Below are 16,199 nucleotides of genomic sequence, written 5' to 3'. Positions count from 1 at the left end.
TATATATTATAATTTGTAATTTTGTTTTCCATTGATTTAATGTTTTTTTTGTCTTAATTGTAATGGTCTTCTTATTGAATTTCTTCAGTTTGTGTTGGAAAAAGAAGACATTGACTTCAATTAGAGCAGCATTTTGAAATGACAGTAGATTCAACCAATCACAGATTGTCTTGTAATAGGTGGGATAATTGTATGATTTCTCAAAGCCTAAGTATAAGTCACTAATTCAGAGCCAATAGCGAGCATTATCTTGTTTTCTCACGCTTAAGCCTAGCTAACTGGCTAGCTTTTTGCAGTGAGTGTATGTAACGATGGTGATGGCAAATGCAGAGAGAGTAATCGAGGACAATGGGGTGGCTCAATTGTTAGAATTGACCTTTTCAAGACAAACTTTTTATGAAAAGTTCAATCTTATACAGACTGGGAGACCAACTCCTGCAATGCCTATTTGGTGCAACGAGAAAATAGTTTTGAAAGGTATTTTCAAGTTAATAATTATGAGCGCATCCGTGGATAACCGGCCGTGAGCTGACAAAAAAGCTTACAGTTGGAATTGCTTTCTCTTCAGCACTGATAATAGCTCAACCTGGACAACTGGTTTCAAAGATTTAGCCTGTTTGACAAAGCCAGCACTTCGACACCAAAACTCAACTTCACACCTGCGAGCTACAGTGAGCTTAAAAACATTTGGGGAAGCAAGAGTAGACCTTCTTAACGAGCAGTGGTGCAATGAGACACTTGCCCACAATGATAAAGTCAGGCACACAGTTGTGTTTTTAGGCAAGCAATAATTAACATTCAGAGGACATGATGAGGGTAAAGAATCAGCTAATAAGGGAAACTACTTGGAAATACTGGATTTCTTGGCTGAGTACGACAGCACGTTAAACTGCCATTTGGCTACGGCTACCGTAGCCTGATTACCTGAATTTAATGATATGAAGGAAGAATTGAAGAAAACCCCCTTTGTAACCATCATGGTTGAAGAGATGACAGACATCAGCAATGTAGCCCAAATGTCTTATGTGTTGCGTTACACAACCGATGGTGGTGTGAAGGAAAGTTTTTCAAATATGAACGCCTCGGCTGTGGCTCACAGAAGCAGCACACGTACACAAAGGTTGCAAATATCGATAGCAGGAACCACGTTAGAAGAAAATACGGTTGCGTCGTTTGAAAGAAACATTTGCCAAAACAAACAGTAACTCAAATAAAAAAGAGTGTGCAAATCAGTCGTCAAGGCAAAGGGTGGCTACATTGAAAAATCTCAAATATAAAATACACTTCGATTTGTTTAACACTTTTTTTGTTACTACGTGATTTCAAATGTGTTATTTCATAGTTTTTATGTCGTCACTATTATTCTACAATGTCGAAAATATATAAAAAATTAAGAAAAACCTTGGAAGGACTAGGTGTGTCCAAACTTTTGACTGGAACTGTATATATAAACAGTGCCTTGCAAAAAGATTCATCCCCTTGGCGTTTTTCCTATTTTGTTACAACCTGTAATTTAAATAGATTTTTATTTGGATTTCATGTAATGGACATACACAAAATAGGCCAAATTGAGACTAAAATTGAGCTTTAGGGTCATCAAGGAAAATGCTTGGTCTGACGCAAAACCAACACCTCTCATCACCCCGAGAACACCATGTCTACAGTGAGGAATGGTGGTGGCAGCATCATGCTGTGGGGATGTTTTTCATTGGCAGAGACCAGGAAACTGGTCATAATTGAAGGAATGATGGATGGTGCTAAATACAGGGAAATTCTTGAGGGAAGCCTGTTTCACTCTTCCAGAGATTTGAGACTGGGGCGGAGGTTCACCTTCCAGCAGGACAATGATCTGAAGCATACTGCTAAAGTAACACTCGAGTGGTTTAAGGGAAAACATTTTAATGTCATGGAATGGTCTCATCAAAGCCCAGACCTCAATCCAATTGAAAATCTGTGGTATGACTTAAAGATTGCTGTACAACAGCAGGAACCCATCCAACTTGAAGGAGCTGGAGCAGTTTTGCCTTGAAGAATGGTCAAAAGTCCCAGGGGCTAGATGTGGCAAGCTTATAGAGACATACCCCAAGAGACTTGCAGCTGTAATTGCTGCATAAGGTGGCTCTACAAAGTATTGACTTTGGGGGGGTGAACAGTTATACACACTCCAGTTTTCAGTTTTTTCTTGTGTTATTTCTTGTTTGTTTTTCACAAAACAAATATTTTGCATCTTCAAAGTTGTAGGCAGGTTGTGTAAATCAAATGATACAAACGCCCCGACAAAATATCTATTTTAATTCCAGGTTGTAAGGCAACAAAATAGGGAAAATGCCAAGGGGGTGAATAATTTCGCAAGCCACTGTATACAGTTGAAGTCGGAAGTTTACATACACCTTAGCCAAATACATTTAAACTCAGTTTTTCACAATTCCTGACAGTTAATCTCAGAACAAATTCCCTGCCTTAGGTCAATTAGGATCACCACATTATTTTAAGAATGTGAAATGTCCGAATAATAGTAGAGAGAATCATTTATTTCATCTTTAATTTCTTTCATCACATTCCCAGTGGGTCAGAAGTTTACATACACTCAATTCATATTTGGTAGTGTTGCCTTTAAATTGTTTAACTTGGGTCAAACTTTTCGTGTAGCCTTCACCAAGCTTCCCACAATAAGTTGGGTGAATTTTGGCCCATTCCTCCTGACGGAGCTGGTGTAACTGAGTCAGGTTTGTAGGCCTCCTTGCTCACACATGCTTTTTCAGTTCTGCTCACACATTTTCCATAGGATTGAGGTCAGGGCTTTGTGATGGCCATTACAATACCTTGACTTTGTTGTCCTTAAGCCATTTTGCCACAACTGTGGAAGTATGCTTGGGGTCATTGTCCATTTGGAAGACCCATTTGCGACCAAGCTTTAACTTCCTGACTGATGTCTTGAGATGTTTCTTCAATAGATCCACAGAGTGGTGACTGGGGAGATGTAGAAAGCAGGTGTTAAACCAGAATGGGGACTGTGGAGGTGTTAAACCAGTGTGGGGACTGGGGAGGTGTTGAAACAGAGTGGCGACTGGGGAGGTGTTGAAACCAGAGTGGGGACTGGGGAGGTGTTGAAACAGAGTGGGGACTGGGGAGGTGTAGAAACCAGAGTGGGGACTGGGGAGGTGTTGAAACAGAGTGGGGACTGGGGAGGTGTTGAAACAGAGTGGGGACTGTGGAGGTGTTGAAACAGAGGTGGGACTGGGGAGGTGTTGTAACAGAGTGGGGACTGGGGAGGTGTAGAAACCAGAGTGGGGACTGGGGAGGTGTTGTAAGTGGAGGAGAGGAAAGGAGAGTGGTCCACGATGTACTGTTTAGAAGGCTGAGTCACAGTGAGCATGTCTTGAAGGGCAGAGTCAGATGACTGAGAGAGAGAGCAGTGGGGGGTAAGAGGGAGGGTTGTTGAATACATAAGGGTCAGGGATAGAATGTAATGGAGGGGGGAAATGGGCTTGCTGTGGTCCCACACCACACACAATGGGACCTGAGTCCAGGTCTTCTACCTAAACTCACCCAAGTGTATGACAATATGCATGATCAGACCTTGAACATAGATGTGAGTGTATCAAGGTGTGTGGGCCCATGAGAGTTTGGCATGTGTTGTGTGGGTACCGGTGTGTGTGTGTGTCTGCGTGCGTAAGACTCTTCATTGTGTTTGCCTGTTCGTGAGAGAATGTGTCTGTATCTCTGTGTGTGTCCAAGCGTGTGAGTCTGTTTTCAGTTTATGCTACTATGGTCTCTCCAGAGAATCGCCCACCTTTACCCATACTCCTCTGGGAGAGAGCTGAGTGATTGGGCAGAAGATGTAGTCAGCAGCACCACTCTTGTTGCCCTCACTCCCACTTCAATGTTTCGCTTCACTCCCTCAAGCTTCCCCCTCACAACCCCTGAAAGGTCTTTCAAAAATAACTCTTAACCATAACCATGGTAACTGATACAGCTCAAGCACGTCTATGGTAATTAGCTTGGTATTATTTTATTTATTAATTCAGTTGTTTAGATATGCCTGAGGAAATCAGATCTGCGAAAGTCCTATGGACAGATTTGCTAAAAATAACACTTCACGACTCCAAGGGATGTAATTTGTGCAATTAGAAGTTAGATTCTACCGACATAGACAGGGCTCTAACTCTTCTAGCTCCACAATGAAATAGGGTGCAGGCCAGGCAGCAGGCTGTTAGCCAGCCTGCCAGCTTAGTGGAGTCTGCCACTAGCACAGTCAGTGTAGTCAGCTCAGCTATCCCCATTGAGACCGTGTCTGTGCCTCGACCTGGGTTGGGCAAAACTAAACATGGTGGTGTTCGCCTTAGCAATCTCACTAGGATAAAGACCTCCTCCATTCCTGTCATTATTGAAGGAGATCGTGATACCTCACATCTCAAAATAGGGCTACTTAATGTTAGATCCCTTACTTCAAAGGCAATTATAGTCAATGAACTAATCACTGATCATAATCTTGATGTGATTGGCCTGACTGAAACATTTACTGGAATTTACTGTGTTAAATGAGGCCTCACCTCCTGGTTACACTAGTTACCATATCCCCCATGCATCCCGCAAAGGCGGAGGTGTTGCTAACATTTACGATAGCAAATTTCAATTTACAAAAAAAAGATTTACGTTTTCGTCTTTTGAGCTTCTAGTCATGAAGTCTATGCAGCCTACTCAATCACTTTTTATAGCTACTGTTTACAGGCCTCCTGGGCCATATACAGCATTCCTCATTGAGTTCCCTGAATTCCTATCGGACCTTGTAGTCATAGCAGATAATATTCTAATATTCACATGGAAAAGTCCACAGACTCACTCCAAAAGGCTTTCAGAGCCATCATCGACTCAGTGGGTTTTGTCCAACATGTCTCTGGACCTACTCACTGTCACAGTCATAGTCTGGACCTAGTTTTGCCCCATGGAATAAATGTTGTGCATCTTAATGTTTTTCCTCATAATCCTGGACTATCGGACCACCATTTTATTACGTTTGCAATCGCAACAAATAATCTGCTCAGACCCCAACCAAGGAGCATCAAAAGTCGTGCTATAAATTCACAGACAACACAAAGATTCCTTGATGCCCTTCCAGACTCCCTCTGCCTACCCAAGGATGTCAGAGGACAAAAATCAGTTAACCACCTAACTGAAGAACTCAATTTAACCTTGCGCAATACCCTAGATGCAGTTGCACCCCTAAAAACTAAAAACATTTCTCATAAGAAACTTGCTCCCTGGTATACAGAAAATACCCGAGCTCTGAAGCAAGCTTCCAGAAAATTGGAACGGAAATGGCGCCACACCAAACTGGAAGTCTAGCTTGGAAAGACAATACCGTGCAGTATCGAAGAGCCCTTACTGCTGCTCGATCATCCTATTTTTCCAACTTAATTGAGGAAAATAAGAACAATCCGAAATTTATTTTTGATACTGTCGCAAAGCTAACTAAAAAGCAACATTCCCCAAGTGAGGATGGCTTTCACTTCAGCAGTAATAAATTCATGAACTTCTTTGAGGAAAAGATCATGATTATTAGAAAGCAAATTACAGACTCCTCTTTAAATCTGCGTATTCCTTCAACGCTCAGTTGTCCTGAGTCTGCACAACTCTGCCAGGACCTAGGATCAAGAGAGACACTCAAGTGTTTTAGTACTACATCTCTTGACACAATTATGAAAATAATCAGGGCCTCTAAACCTTCAAGCTGGACCCTATTCCAACTAAACTACTGAAAGAGCTGCTTCCTGTGCTTGGCCCTCCTATGTTGAACATAACAAACGGCTCTCTATCCACCGGATGTGTACCAAACTCTCTAAAAGTGGCAGTAATAAAGCCTCTCTTGACCCAGAAAATATAAAAAACTATTGGCCCATATCAAGTCTTCCATTCCTCTCAACATTTTTAGAAAAGGCTGTTGCGCAGCAACTCACTGCCTTCCTGAAGACAAACAATGTATACGAAATGCTTCAGTCTGGTTTTAGACCCCATCATAGCACTGAGACTGCACTTGTGAAGGTGGTAAATGACCTTTTAATGGCATCAAACCAAGGCTCTGCATCTGTCCTCGTGCTCCTAGACCTTAGTGCTGCTTTTGATACCATCGATCACCACATTCTTTTGGAGAGATTGGAAACCCAAATTGGTCTACATGGACAGATCTTATCTGTCGGAAAGATATCAGTTTGTCTCTGTGAATGGTTTGTCCTCTGACAAATCAACTGTAAATTTCGGGGTTCCTCAAGGTTCTGTTTTAGGACCACTTGTTTTCACGATATATTTTACCTCTTGCGGATGTCATTTGAAAACATAATGTTAACTTTCACTGCTATGCGGATGACACACAGCTGTTCATTTCAATGAAACATGGTGAAGCCCCAAAATTGCCCCCGCTAGAAGCCTGTGTTTCAGACATAAGGAAGTGGATGGCTGCAAACTTTCTACTTTTAAACTTGGACAAAACAGAGATGCTTGTTCTAGGTCCCAAGAAACAAAGAGATCTTCTGTTGAATCTGACAATTACTCGTAATGGTTGTACAGTCGTCTCAAATAAAACTGTGAAGGACCTCGGCGTTACTCTGGACCCTGATCTCTCTTTTGACGAACATATCAAGACGGTTTCAAGGACAGCTTTTTTCCATCTACGTAACATTGCAAAAATCTAAAACTTTCTTTCCAAAAATGATGCGGAAAAATGTATCCATGCTTTTGTTACTTCTAGGTTAGACTACTGCAATGCTCTACTTTCCGGCTACCCGGATAAAGCACTAAATAAACTTCAGTTAGTGCTAAATACGGCTGCTAGAATCCTGACTAGAACCAAAAAATGTGATCATATTACTCCAGTGCTAGCCTCCCTACACTGGCTTCCTGTCAAGGCAAGGGCTGATTTCAAGGTTTTACTGCTAACCTACAAAGCATTACATGGGCTTGCTCCTACCTATCTCTCTGATTTGGTCCTGCCGTACATACCTATACATACGCTACGGTCACAAGACGCAGGTATCCTAATTGTTCCTAGAATTTCTAAGCAAACAGCTGGAGGCAGGGCTTTCTCCTATAGAGCTCCATTTTTATGGAATGGTCTGCCTACCCATGTGAGAGACTCAAACTGGGTCTCAACCTTTAAGTCTTTACTGAAGACTCATCTCTTCAGTGGGTCATATGATTGAGTGTAGTCTGGCCCAGGAGTGTGAAGGTGAACGGAAAGGCTCTGGAGCAATGAACCGCCCTTGCTGTCTCTGCCTGGCCGGTTCCCCTCTTTCCACTGGGATTCTCTGCCTCTAGCCCTATTACAGGGGCTGAGTCACTGGCTTACTGGTGCTCTTTCATGCCGTCCCTAGGAGGGGTGCGTCACTTGAGTGGGTAGAGTCGCTGATGTGATCTTCCTGTCTGGGTTGGCTCCCCTCCCTTGGGTTGTGCCGTGGCGGAGAACTTTGTGGGCTATACTCCGCCTTGTCTCAGGATGGTAAGTTGGTGGTTGAAGATATCCCTCTAGTGGTGTGGGGGCTGTGCTTTGGCAAAGTGGGTGGGGTTATATCCTTCCTGTTTGGACTTGTATCACCGGGGGTATCATCGGATGGGGCCACAGTGTCTCCTGACCACTCCTGTCTCAGCCTCCAGTATTTATGCTGCAGTAGTTTGTGTCGGGGGGCTCGGGTCAGTTTGTTATATCTGGAGTACTTCTCCTGCCTTATCCGGGGTCCTGTGTGAATTTAAATATGCTCTCTCTAATTCTCTCTTTCTCTCTTTCTTTCTCTCTCTCGGAGGACCTGAGCCGTAGGACCATGCCTCAGGACTACCTGGCATGATGACTCCTTGCTGTCCCTAGTCCACCTGGCCGTGCTGCTGCTCCAGTTTCAACTGTTCTGCCTGCAGCTATGGAATCCTGACCTGTTCACTGTGCTATCTGTCCCAGGCCTATTATTTGACCATGCTTGTCATTTATGAACATTTGAACATCTTGGCCATGTTCTGTTATAATCTCCACCCGGCACAGCCAGCAGAGGATTGGCCACCCCTCATAGCCTGGTTCCTCTCTAGGTTTCTTCCTAGGTTTTGGCCTTTCTAGGGAGTTTTTCCTTGCCAACGTGCTTCAACACATTGCTTGCTGTTTGGGGTTTTAGGCTGGGTTTCTGTACTGCACTTTGAGATATCAGCTGATGTACGAAGGGCTATATAAATACATTATATTAGATGGGTTTATTAGTCACATTCATCGATGTAATCACAGGGTACAGTGAACTTCTTTTGCTCCGAGCTCCAACAGTGCAGGTAAGTAAATCAGAGGGACTGCATCTCAGTGCTAGAGGCGTCACTACAGACTCTGGTTCGATCCCAGGCTGTATCACAATGGGAGTCCCATAGGGCGGTGCACAATTGGCCAACAACTCATTGTTGTTGGTAACCAGGCCTGGCACTGTCATGTCGTCAGCAAACTTGATAATGGAGTTGAAACTGAATGAGGCAACGCATTCATGGGTATACATGGAGTACAGGAGGGGACTGAAGATGCACCCTTGTTGGGCCCAAGTGGTGAGGATCAGTGTGGAGGAGATAATGTTGCCCACCTTCACCACATGGGTCCAGCCCGCCAGGAAATCTAGGACCCAGTTGCATAGGGAAGAGAGCTTTGTGATGAGCTTAGAGGGCACTATGGTATTGAAGGCCAAGCTGTAGTTGATGAACAGCATCCTCACATATGCATTCCTTTTGTCCAGGTGGGTGAGGGCAGTGTGCAGTGCAATGGCAATTGTGTCATCTGTGGATCTGTCAGTGCGGTAGGTGAATTGGAGAGGGTCGAGTGTGTCGGGGAGGGAGGAGGTGATGTGGTCTATGACTGGCATCTCAAAGCACTTCATGATGACAGTAGTGAGTGCTAAGGGTCGGTAGTCATTCAGTTCAGTTACTTTCCCTTTCTTGGGCACAGGGATGATTGTCGGCATCTTGAAGCAGGTTGGGATAACAGCCTGAGCTAGAGAGAGATTGTAAATGTCTGAAAACACAACAGCTATCTGGTCTGCACATGCTCTGAGGGTGCGGCTGGGGATACCTTGCAAGAGTTAACACGCTTGAATGGCTTCCATACATCCTCCGTGGAGACGTATCCCCCGTTGTCCTCAGGGGCTCTCCTCATCAGCTCAGAGTCATTATGCTCGAAGCGGGAGAAAAAGGTGTTTAGCTTGTCCCGTATGGAGGTGTTGGTGTTCTAGGAAATAGTTATACCTTGTCTTCACATTTGGAGCAATGTACAAGGACAGAATAAAGTGACAATTCTGTCGGATCAAATATCTTTCTCAATCCAGAGTAAAAACACAGGAATATCATATAGCTGCTTTAACCTTAGACACAAAAATGTCCTTTAATTAATGGACCATGCATTCTTAATGAATATCAATTGGTTGAATAGAAAACATGGACCTTTACTGTTGTCTTGGGCCTGTTGTGATTGTAAAGAATTGATAGGCGTTGGGCCAAGGAGGTCATAAGTCATTTTAAGAGTTTATAGTACCCCCGCTGCCATTAAATGTAATACAGGCTTATAAACATAGAGGGGGGGGGGGGAGTTCATAGTGATTTGCAATAGCAATAGACATATAGCAATAGACCACATGTATGTGTCATTATCAACATATTTAAATATGTGTGTTTAATTTGAAAGCTCAAATGGACAGTGAGCGCTGAGCAGTGATGTGTAATGGGCCAAACTAAATGCTTTCTCTGACTTTTATCAGAGAAGATGGGGTCATCCTGCAGGTGGTTTTTGAAACGAATTAAATCTTTGTTAGAATCCATTGAGTCTAAGTTAGGTAGGGTTTCCTCCAAGGTCGAGAGAGAAGTACCTGTTGTACACTCCAGTCGCTAACAAGCTAATTGTATCTGTGGTCTCTCTCTCTCTCATTTTATGACTCCATTGCTCAATATTTCGATAACTTTCACTCCTCTCATTCCACCTGCTCTCTCTGAGTGTTTCTGTGTGTGCTGAGTGGATGACTGGTGTAGCAGAGGAGCAGTCCCACGGCACTCCAGCTAGTCCCTGCAGCCTGCTGATAGAAGGCATCCCAGCCAGCCCCTGCAGATAGGAGACACCCCAGCTAGCCCCTGGCAGATATGAGGTACCCCAGCCAGCCCCTGCAGCCTGCAGATACAGTAGGAGGCACCCCTCCCAACCTCATGCAGCCTGCAGATAAAAGGCACCCTAGCCAGCACCCTGCAGCCTGTAGATAGGAGACACCCCAGCCAGCCCCTCCAGCCTGCAGATATTAGGTACCCCAGCCAGCCCCTGCAGCCTGCAGATAAAAGGCACCCTAGCCAGCACCATGCAGCCTGCAGACAAGAGGCACCCTAGCCAGCACCATGCAGCCTGCAGATAAGAGGCACCCTAGCCAGCACCACGCAGCCTGCAGATAAGAGGCACCCTAGCCAGCACCATGCAGCCTGCAGATAAAAGGCACCCTAGCCAGCACCATGCAGCCTGCAGATAAGAGGCACCCTAGCCAGCACCATGCAGCCTGCAGATAAAAGGCACCCTAGCCAGCACCATGCAGCCTACAGATAAGAGGCACCCTAGCCAGCACCATGCAGCCTGCAGATAAGAGGCACCCTAGCCAGCACCATGCAGCCTGCAGATAAGAGGCACCCTAGCCAGCACCATGCAGCCTGCAGATAAGAGGCACCCCAGCCAGCACCATGCAGCCTGCAGATAAAAGGCACCCTAGCCAGCACCATGCAGCCTGCAGATAAAAGGCACCATAGCCAGAACCATGCAGCCTGCAGATAAAAGGCACCATAGCCAGCACCATGCAGCCTGCAGATAAAAGGCACCCTAGCCAGCACCATGCAGCCTGTAGATAAGAGGCACCCTAGCCAGCACCATGCAGCCTGCAGATAAAAGGCACCATAGCCAGCACCATACACACTGCAGATAAGAGACACCTTAGCCAGTCCTGCAGATAGGTGGCAACTCAGGTCAGGTCCTATCAGCCTGTGTTTATGGCTGAGGTCACGATGCACCCCAGGCATACACATACACACAAATCCAGAAATACACACAAACCTATGTAAATACCTGTATACACACACAATCATCTTGTTCTCATTATTTACTCATTGTGTGAGGAAAGAGAAGAGGTGGAAGAGAAGGGTGGTAGTGTTGTGAGCCTGAAAAAATGTTGGATCTAATGTTACATTTACATAAGGCACTGCCGGAGAAAATTTGGCATCAGAACATTCCAGCTGTGCCAATGAGAGAAGAAAACGTATTTGTAATGAGAGGATGAAAGGACAGAGGGTACAGTAAAAAAGGAAAGATACTGGAACATAAGGAAATCAACAGGAGAGAGTTGGAGGGAGAGGGTGAGAAAGATAAAGAAGCCTGAAATGGAAACAGTAAAGAACATCTTGTAAACTGACACTTCAATTGTGTCTTTAGCCTCAAGGAGAGGGTAGTGAGAGGAAGGTCTTAGTCCTGCATGAATTCAGGTTTAGAATCCACACACGCACACACTGAAACATATATGCACACACACACACATACACACAGATGTGCACACGCGCCCCCACACACACACACACACTGCTTTGCACAATCCACAAAGGCAGAGCAGGCACAAAGACAAGCTTATGTTGAAATATCACATTGAAGGCTGATACAGCATTAAAGTAAAAGTAATGTGGCCACACACACACACACAAACCCCCGAAAGGTAAAAAGCACTCAGGTAACAATGCTTTTCGCCAGAGCGTGAGGGAATGGTTTTACTTCTGGTTTTACTTCCAAAAGGGCCAGATTGATCGATTTTCAAAAAATGTCAAGCACTTTTTCATTTTCCTCCAGATCTTACAGTACCACATAGATCTTACTGTACCACACATATCTTATAGTACCACATAGATCTTACTGTATCACACAGATCTTACAGTACCACATAGATCTTACTGTATCACACATATCTTACAGTACCACATATATCTTACTGTATCACACAGATCTTACAGTACCACATAGATCTTACTGTACCACACATATCTTACAGTACCACATATATCTTACTGTACCACACATATCTTATAGTACCACATAGATCTTACTGTACCACACATATCTTATAGTACCACATATATCTTACTGTACCACACATATCTTATAGTACCACATAGATCTTACTGTACCACACATATCTTATAGTACCACATATATCTTACTGTATCACACAGATCTTACAGTACCACACAGATCTTACTGTGCCACACAGATCTTACTGTACCACACAGATCTTACTGTGCCACACAGATCTTACTGTACCACATAGAGCTGTAAAGCAGGGTCAAAAACAAGAGAGCAAGTCTTGTTTTTGCTCACTGAAAAATACCATCAAACAGAGACACACCATTCCACGATAGGCCATGCTAAACTGACCATGCTAAACCGACCGTGGCACCTAGATTAGGGTTGCCATGGGAAACTGGGAAACAGCTCACAATTAGCATATTTTCAATGGCTGATTGTAACTGTTGCAGGCCGTTTCTGTGGACTCTTTTTTTTCAGTTATTGAGTCTCTTTGTCCATGTGTGATAGTTTTTGCTCGTGTACAGGTTTTTGCTCGTGTGTCTACACACACACACACACACACACACACACACACACACACACACACACACACACACACACACACACACACACACACACACACACACACACACACACACACACACACACACACACACGTTAGCCTAACGTTGGACCAGTTACCGAAAGGTCGCTGGGTCGAGCCGACTAGTTGGAAAATATGTGGATATGACCTTGGGCAAGGCTTGAGTGCAAAAATGAGGTAAACAACCTCTCCCTCAACGTCAGCAAAACAAAGGAGTTGATTGTGGACTTCAGGAGGAACCAGGTTGGGCACTCTCACATCCTCATCAACATTGCCACTGTGGAGACAGTCAAAAACATTTATCCTGCCCCAACCCCCCAATTGACACTTATCATTGTTACAGCTGTAAATATGTACAGTTTATTTCCTTCTTAAAATGCATTTGAGCCAATCAGTTGGGTTGTGAGAAGGTAGGGGTGGTATTCAGAAGATAGCCCTATTTGGTAAAACACCAAGTCCATATTATGGCAAGAACAGCTCAAATAAGCATAGAGAAAAGACAGTCCATCATTTCTTTGAGACATGAAGGTCAGTCATTGTGGAAAATGTCAAGAAATTTGAAAGTTTCGAGAGAGAGACAGAGAGACTCTGACAGTAGTGCCAGGAACAGGCCAGCCTTTATGCTTAGTTCTCAACACTTGCATTACCAAGCATCAAACCAAAACTGTCAGTTAGAGGGACTGCTCAACTACCACTGAGTGTTATCAGGCCCTGTCAGAAAGTCTTAGCTCCAGTGAAATGTTCACAATTGTGGTTTAATTTAACTGCCATCTAATACTGCCTGGTTCATTTGACAGTGATGGATTGGCTAGTGTAGATTTTGCAGCCCAGAGAAAGTGAACAGGTTGTTCTCACTTTTTCCAGCCTGTGATATCATTGAGAACATAGACTAATGGCCAGCGTCTGAATGATTTGATTAGTCTCCATTGAAGAAGCTCAATAAAAGGTTGCTGAACCTGAGGAGCCAGAGCCCGTGCCTCCAGCCACTCTCACAGCCTTCTGCAGACACCAGGTAGAGCAGGCAGTGTGTGAAGAAGAGGACGATAAAGTGGACAATAGACTGTATGTGATAAGAGGATCTTTATTAGTCAGAGTGGTCAAGTGCTGTATATAGAAATAGAGCAGCATTTAGGGATCTGTCAGGTCTCCCTGAGCTGTGTTGCCATAGTGACACACCATGCAGCGCTTTTCTGCTGATGTGGGGATAGGAGGTGAGGGATAGAGACAGCAGGCCACTGATACCAGAGGGAGATACAATCAGATAGCTGTGTGAAGGAGGTAAGGAGAGAGGAAAATGCAGGGATAAAGGACAGGCGTAGGAGAGGACCTGGTGAAACAGGAGGGGGAGGTAGAGAGTAAAGACACAGAAGTTGCCTAGGGGGAGTAAACAGAGGATACGCCAGTGTCACAACTTGAGCTCATCACTTAGTTCCTCAGGGGCGATGACGGGGCAACAACGGGGCATCACTGGATGGATGTGACACCACTGTTCACTACTGTCAGCCTCAAGCTTGACCCAGCACCAAGCTAATGTCACTGTTACCCTAGCTAATGTCACTGTTACCCTAGCTAATGTCACTATTACACTAGATAATGTCACTATTACACTAGCTAATGCCACTGTTACCCTAGCTAATGTCACTGTTACCCTAGCTAATGTCACTGTTACCCTATCTAATGTCACTGTTACCCTAGCTAATGTCACTGTTACCCAAGCTAATGTCACTGTTACCCTAGCTAATGTCACTGTTACCCTAGCTAATGTCACTGTTACCCTAGCTAATGTCACTATTACACTAGCTAATGTCACTATTACACTAGCTAATGTCACTGTTACCCTAGCTAATGTCACTATTACACTAGCTAATGTCACTATTACACTAGCTAATGTCACTGTTACCCTAGCTAATGTTACTATTACACTAGCTAATGTCACTGTTACCCTAGCTAATGTCACTGTTACCCTAGCTAATGTCACTGTTACCCTAGCTAATGTCACTATTACACTAGATAATGTCACTGTTACCCTAGCTAATGTCACTATTACACTAGCTAATGTCACTGTTACCCTAGCTAATGTCACTGTTACCCTAGCTAATGTCACTGTTACCCTAGCTAATGTCCCTATTACACTAGCTAATGAAAAAAAGCAGAAGAGCTAAAGGAGTGTTAGTTGAGGAGGGTGCAGTACCTTTAGTGAGGGTCCCAAAAACGAGTCTGCGTAAAGACTGGATGAACTTGAGCACCCCCTGTCTGCAGCGGCAGGTACAGCCAGCCATCCTGACACAGAGACAGAGAAAATCCCTGGAGAAAATCTGCCACTGTCCTTCTCACCCACTCCTAATAGAGTAGAGTAGGTAAAATAGTCTCTCAAAGGGTCCTTATAGGAGAGAGGAATGCCTCCTTCAAAGTGTTGATAGGAGTCTAAGGTGGAGAAATATATCCAGTGGTTCCTTACACGCGAAGGAGGTATCCTTTGAAATGATCCTGGTAGAAAACACAAATCTTCTTGACAAGGTCCTTAGAGAAGAGATTGGATCCTCACTGGGAAAACTGTGAGGAAAGATGAAGTCGCTTGTAAGTTAGAGGTACCTGCCTTCTAGCCTTTCTAACATTGATGCATTCAAACTCAATAATTTACTCATTCAGACAAACACTCACGTAATCACGTATACATTCAATCACACACTCACTAATACACTTTCTCACCAACACCAACACTAACCCACCCACACACCCGCACCCGCACACACACACACACACACACACACACACACACACACACACACACACACACACACACACACACACACACACACACACACACACACACACAAAACAGTCAACAAGTGACACAAAGAGATGTTAGTAGGTAAGAAATACTCGGACCTCCGTCTCTCAAACTTTTAAAAGGAAAAGTTGTTTTCTGCTGTCGGATAAGAAGGGAAATATGAATAACCATCGTGGAGAGCCGAGTGCACTGCTGAAAGTTCCCTGTGTCCATGGAGATGACGAGTACCTCCTCTCCCCTCCTGTCCTCTGTATTTATGTCTATTTGATCACCCTCTATCTCCCTCTTTCTGGTGTGTTTCTCTGCATGTCTCTGTGGACAGCCAGCGGGGTCTCTCTCTGTGTGTTGGCTGGTCCTCTCTGGGCTGCTTGTAGCTGGAACCCTGCGGCTGTGCTGTGCTGCTGTGTAGTGTAGCTGTGTAGCTTTGCTCCAGGACAGATCGCTGCAGCAGAGAACACCAGCCACCACCCGACCGCTTGTGCTTGTGTTCTCTCTCTCTCTCTCTCTCTCTCTCCCCCTCTCTATCCCTCTCTATCCCTCTCTCTCTCTCTCTCTCTCTCTCTCTCTCTCTCTCTCTCTCTGTCTCACACACATACACACTCTTCCTACCCCACTCGGGTGCATACCCAATTGCAGATGAGCCTCCAAAAAACTGACATCCCTCTGCTCCATCTTCCCCTTCCACCACGTAATCTCTTTTTTCTTTATTTCAATTTATTTTAAGTGAGCCT

General features: G+C 44.5%; 1 protein-coding gene across 2 annotated transcripts in view; it reads right to left on the bottom strand.

Annotated features, from left to right (window-relative positions):
• LOC109874401 (Kv channel-interacting protein 1-like) overlaps positions 1-15,941 on the bottom strand; it is a 51,053-nt gene extending 35,112 nt beyond the window's left edge. Inside the window, exons 1-2 of one of the 2 annotated variants that reach the window (XM_020466283.2) lie at positions 15,567-15,941; positions 14,869-15,230 (exon numbers count right to left, since the gene is read on the bottom strand). In XM_020466283.2, coding sequence (XP_020321872.1) covers positions 14,869-14,956 — 88 coding nt within the window. In that variant the 5' untranslated portion in view covers positions 14,957-15,230; positions 15,567-15,941. Of the gene's footprint in view, positions 1-14,868; positions 15,231-15,566 lie in introns of those variants that run through there. The other variant, XM_031809469.1, reaches the window with a different exon arrangement.
• Between the last annotated feature and the right edge of the window lie 258 nt (positions 15,942-16,199).

Source organism: Oncorhynchus kisutch, linkage group LG29 (genome assembly GCF_002021735.2).
Source record: "Oncorhynchus kisutch isolate 150728-3 linkage group LG29, Okis_V2, whole genome shotgun sequence".
Classification (NCBI taxonomy): Eukaryota; Metazoa; Chordata; class Actinopteri; order Salmoniformes; family Salmonidae; genus Oncorhynchus; species Oncorhynchus kisutch.
This window is presented reverse-complemented; position numbering and strand designations above follow the sequence as displayed.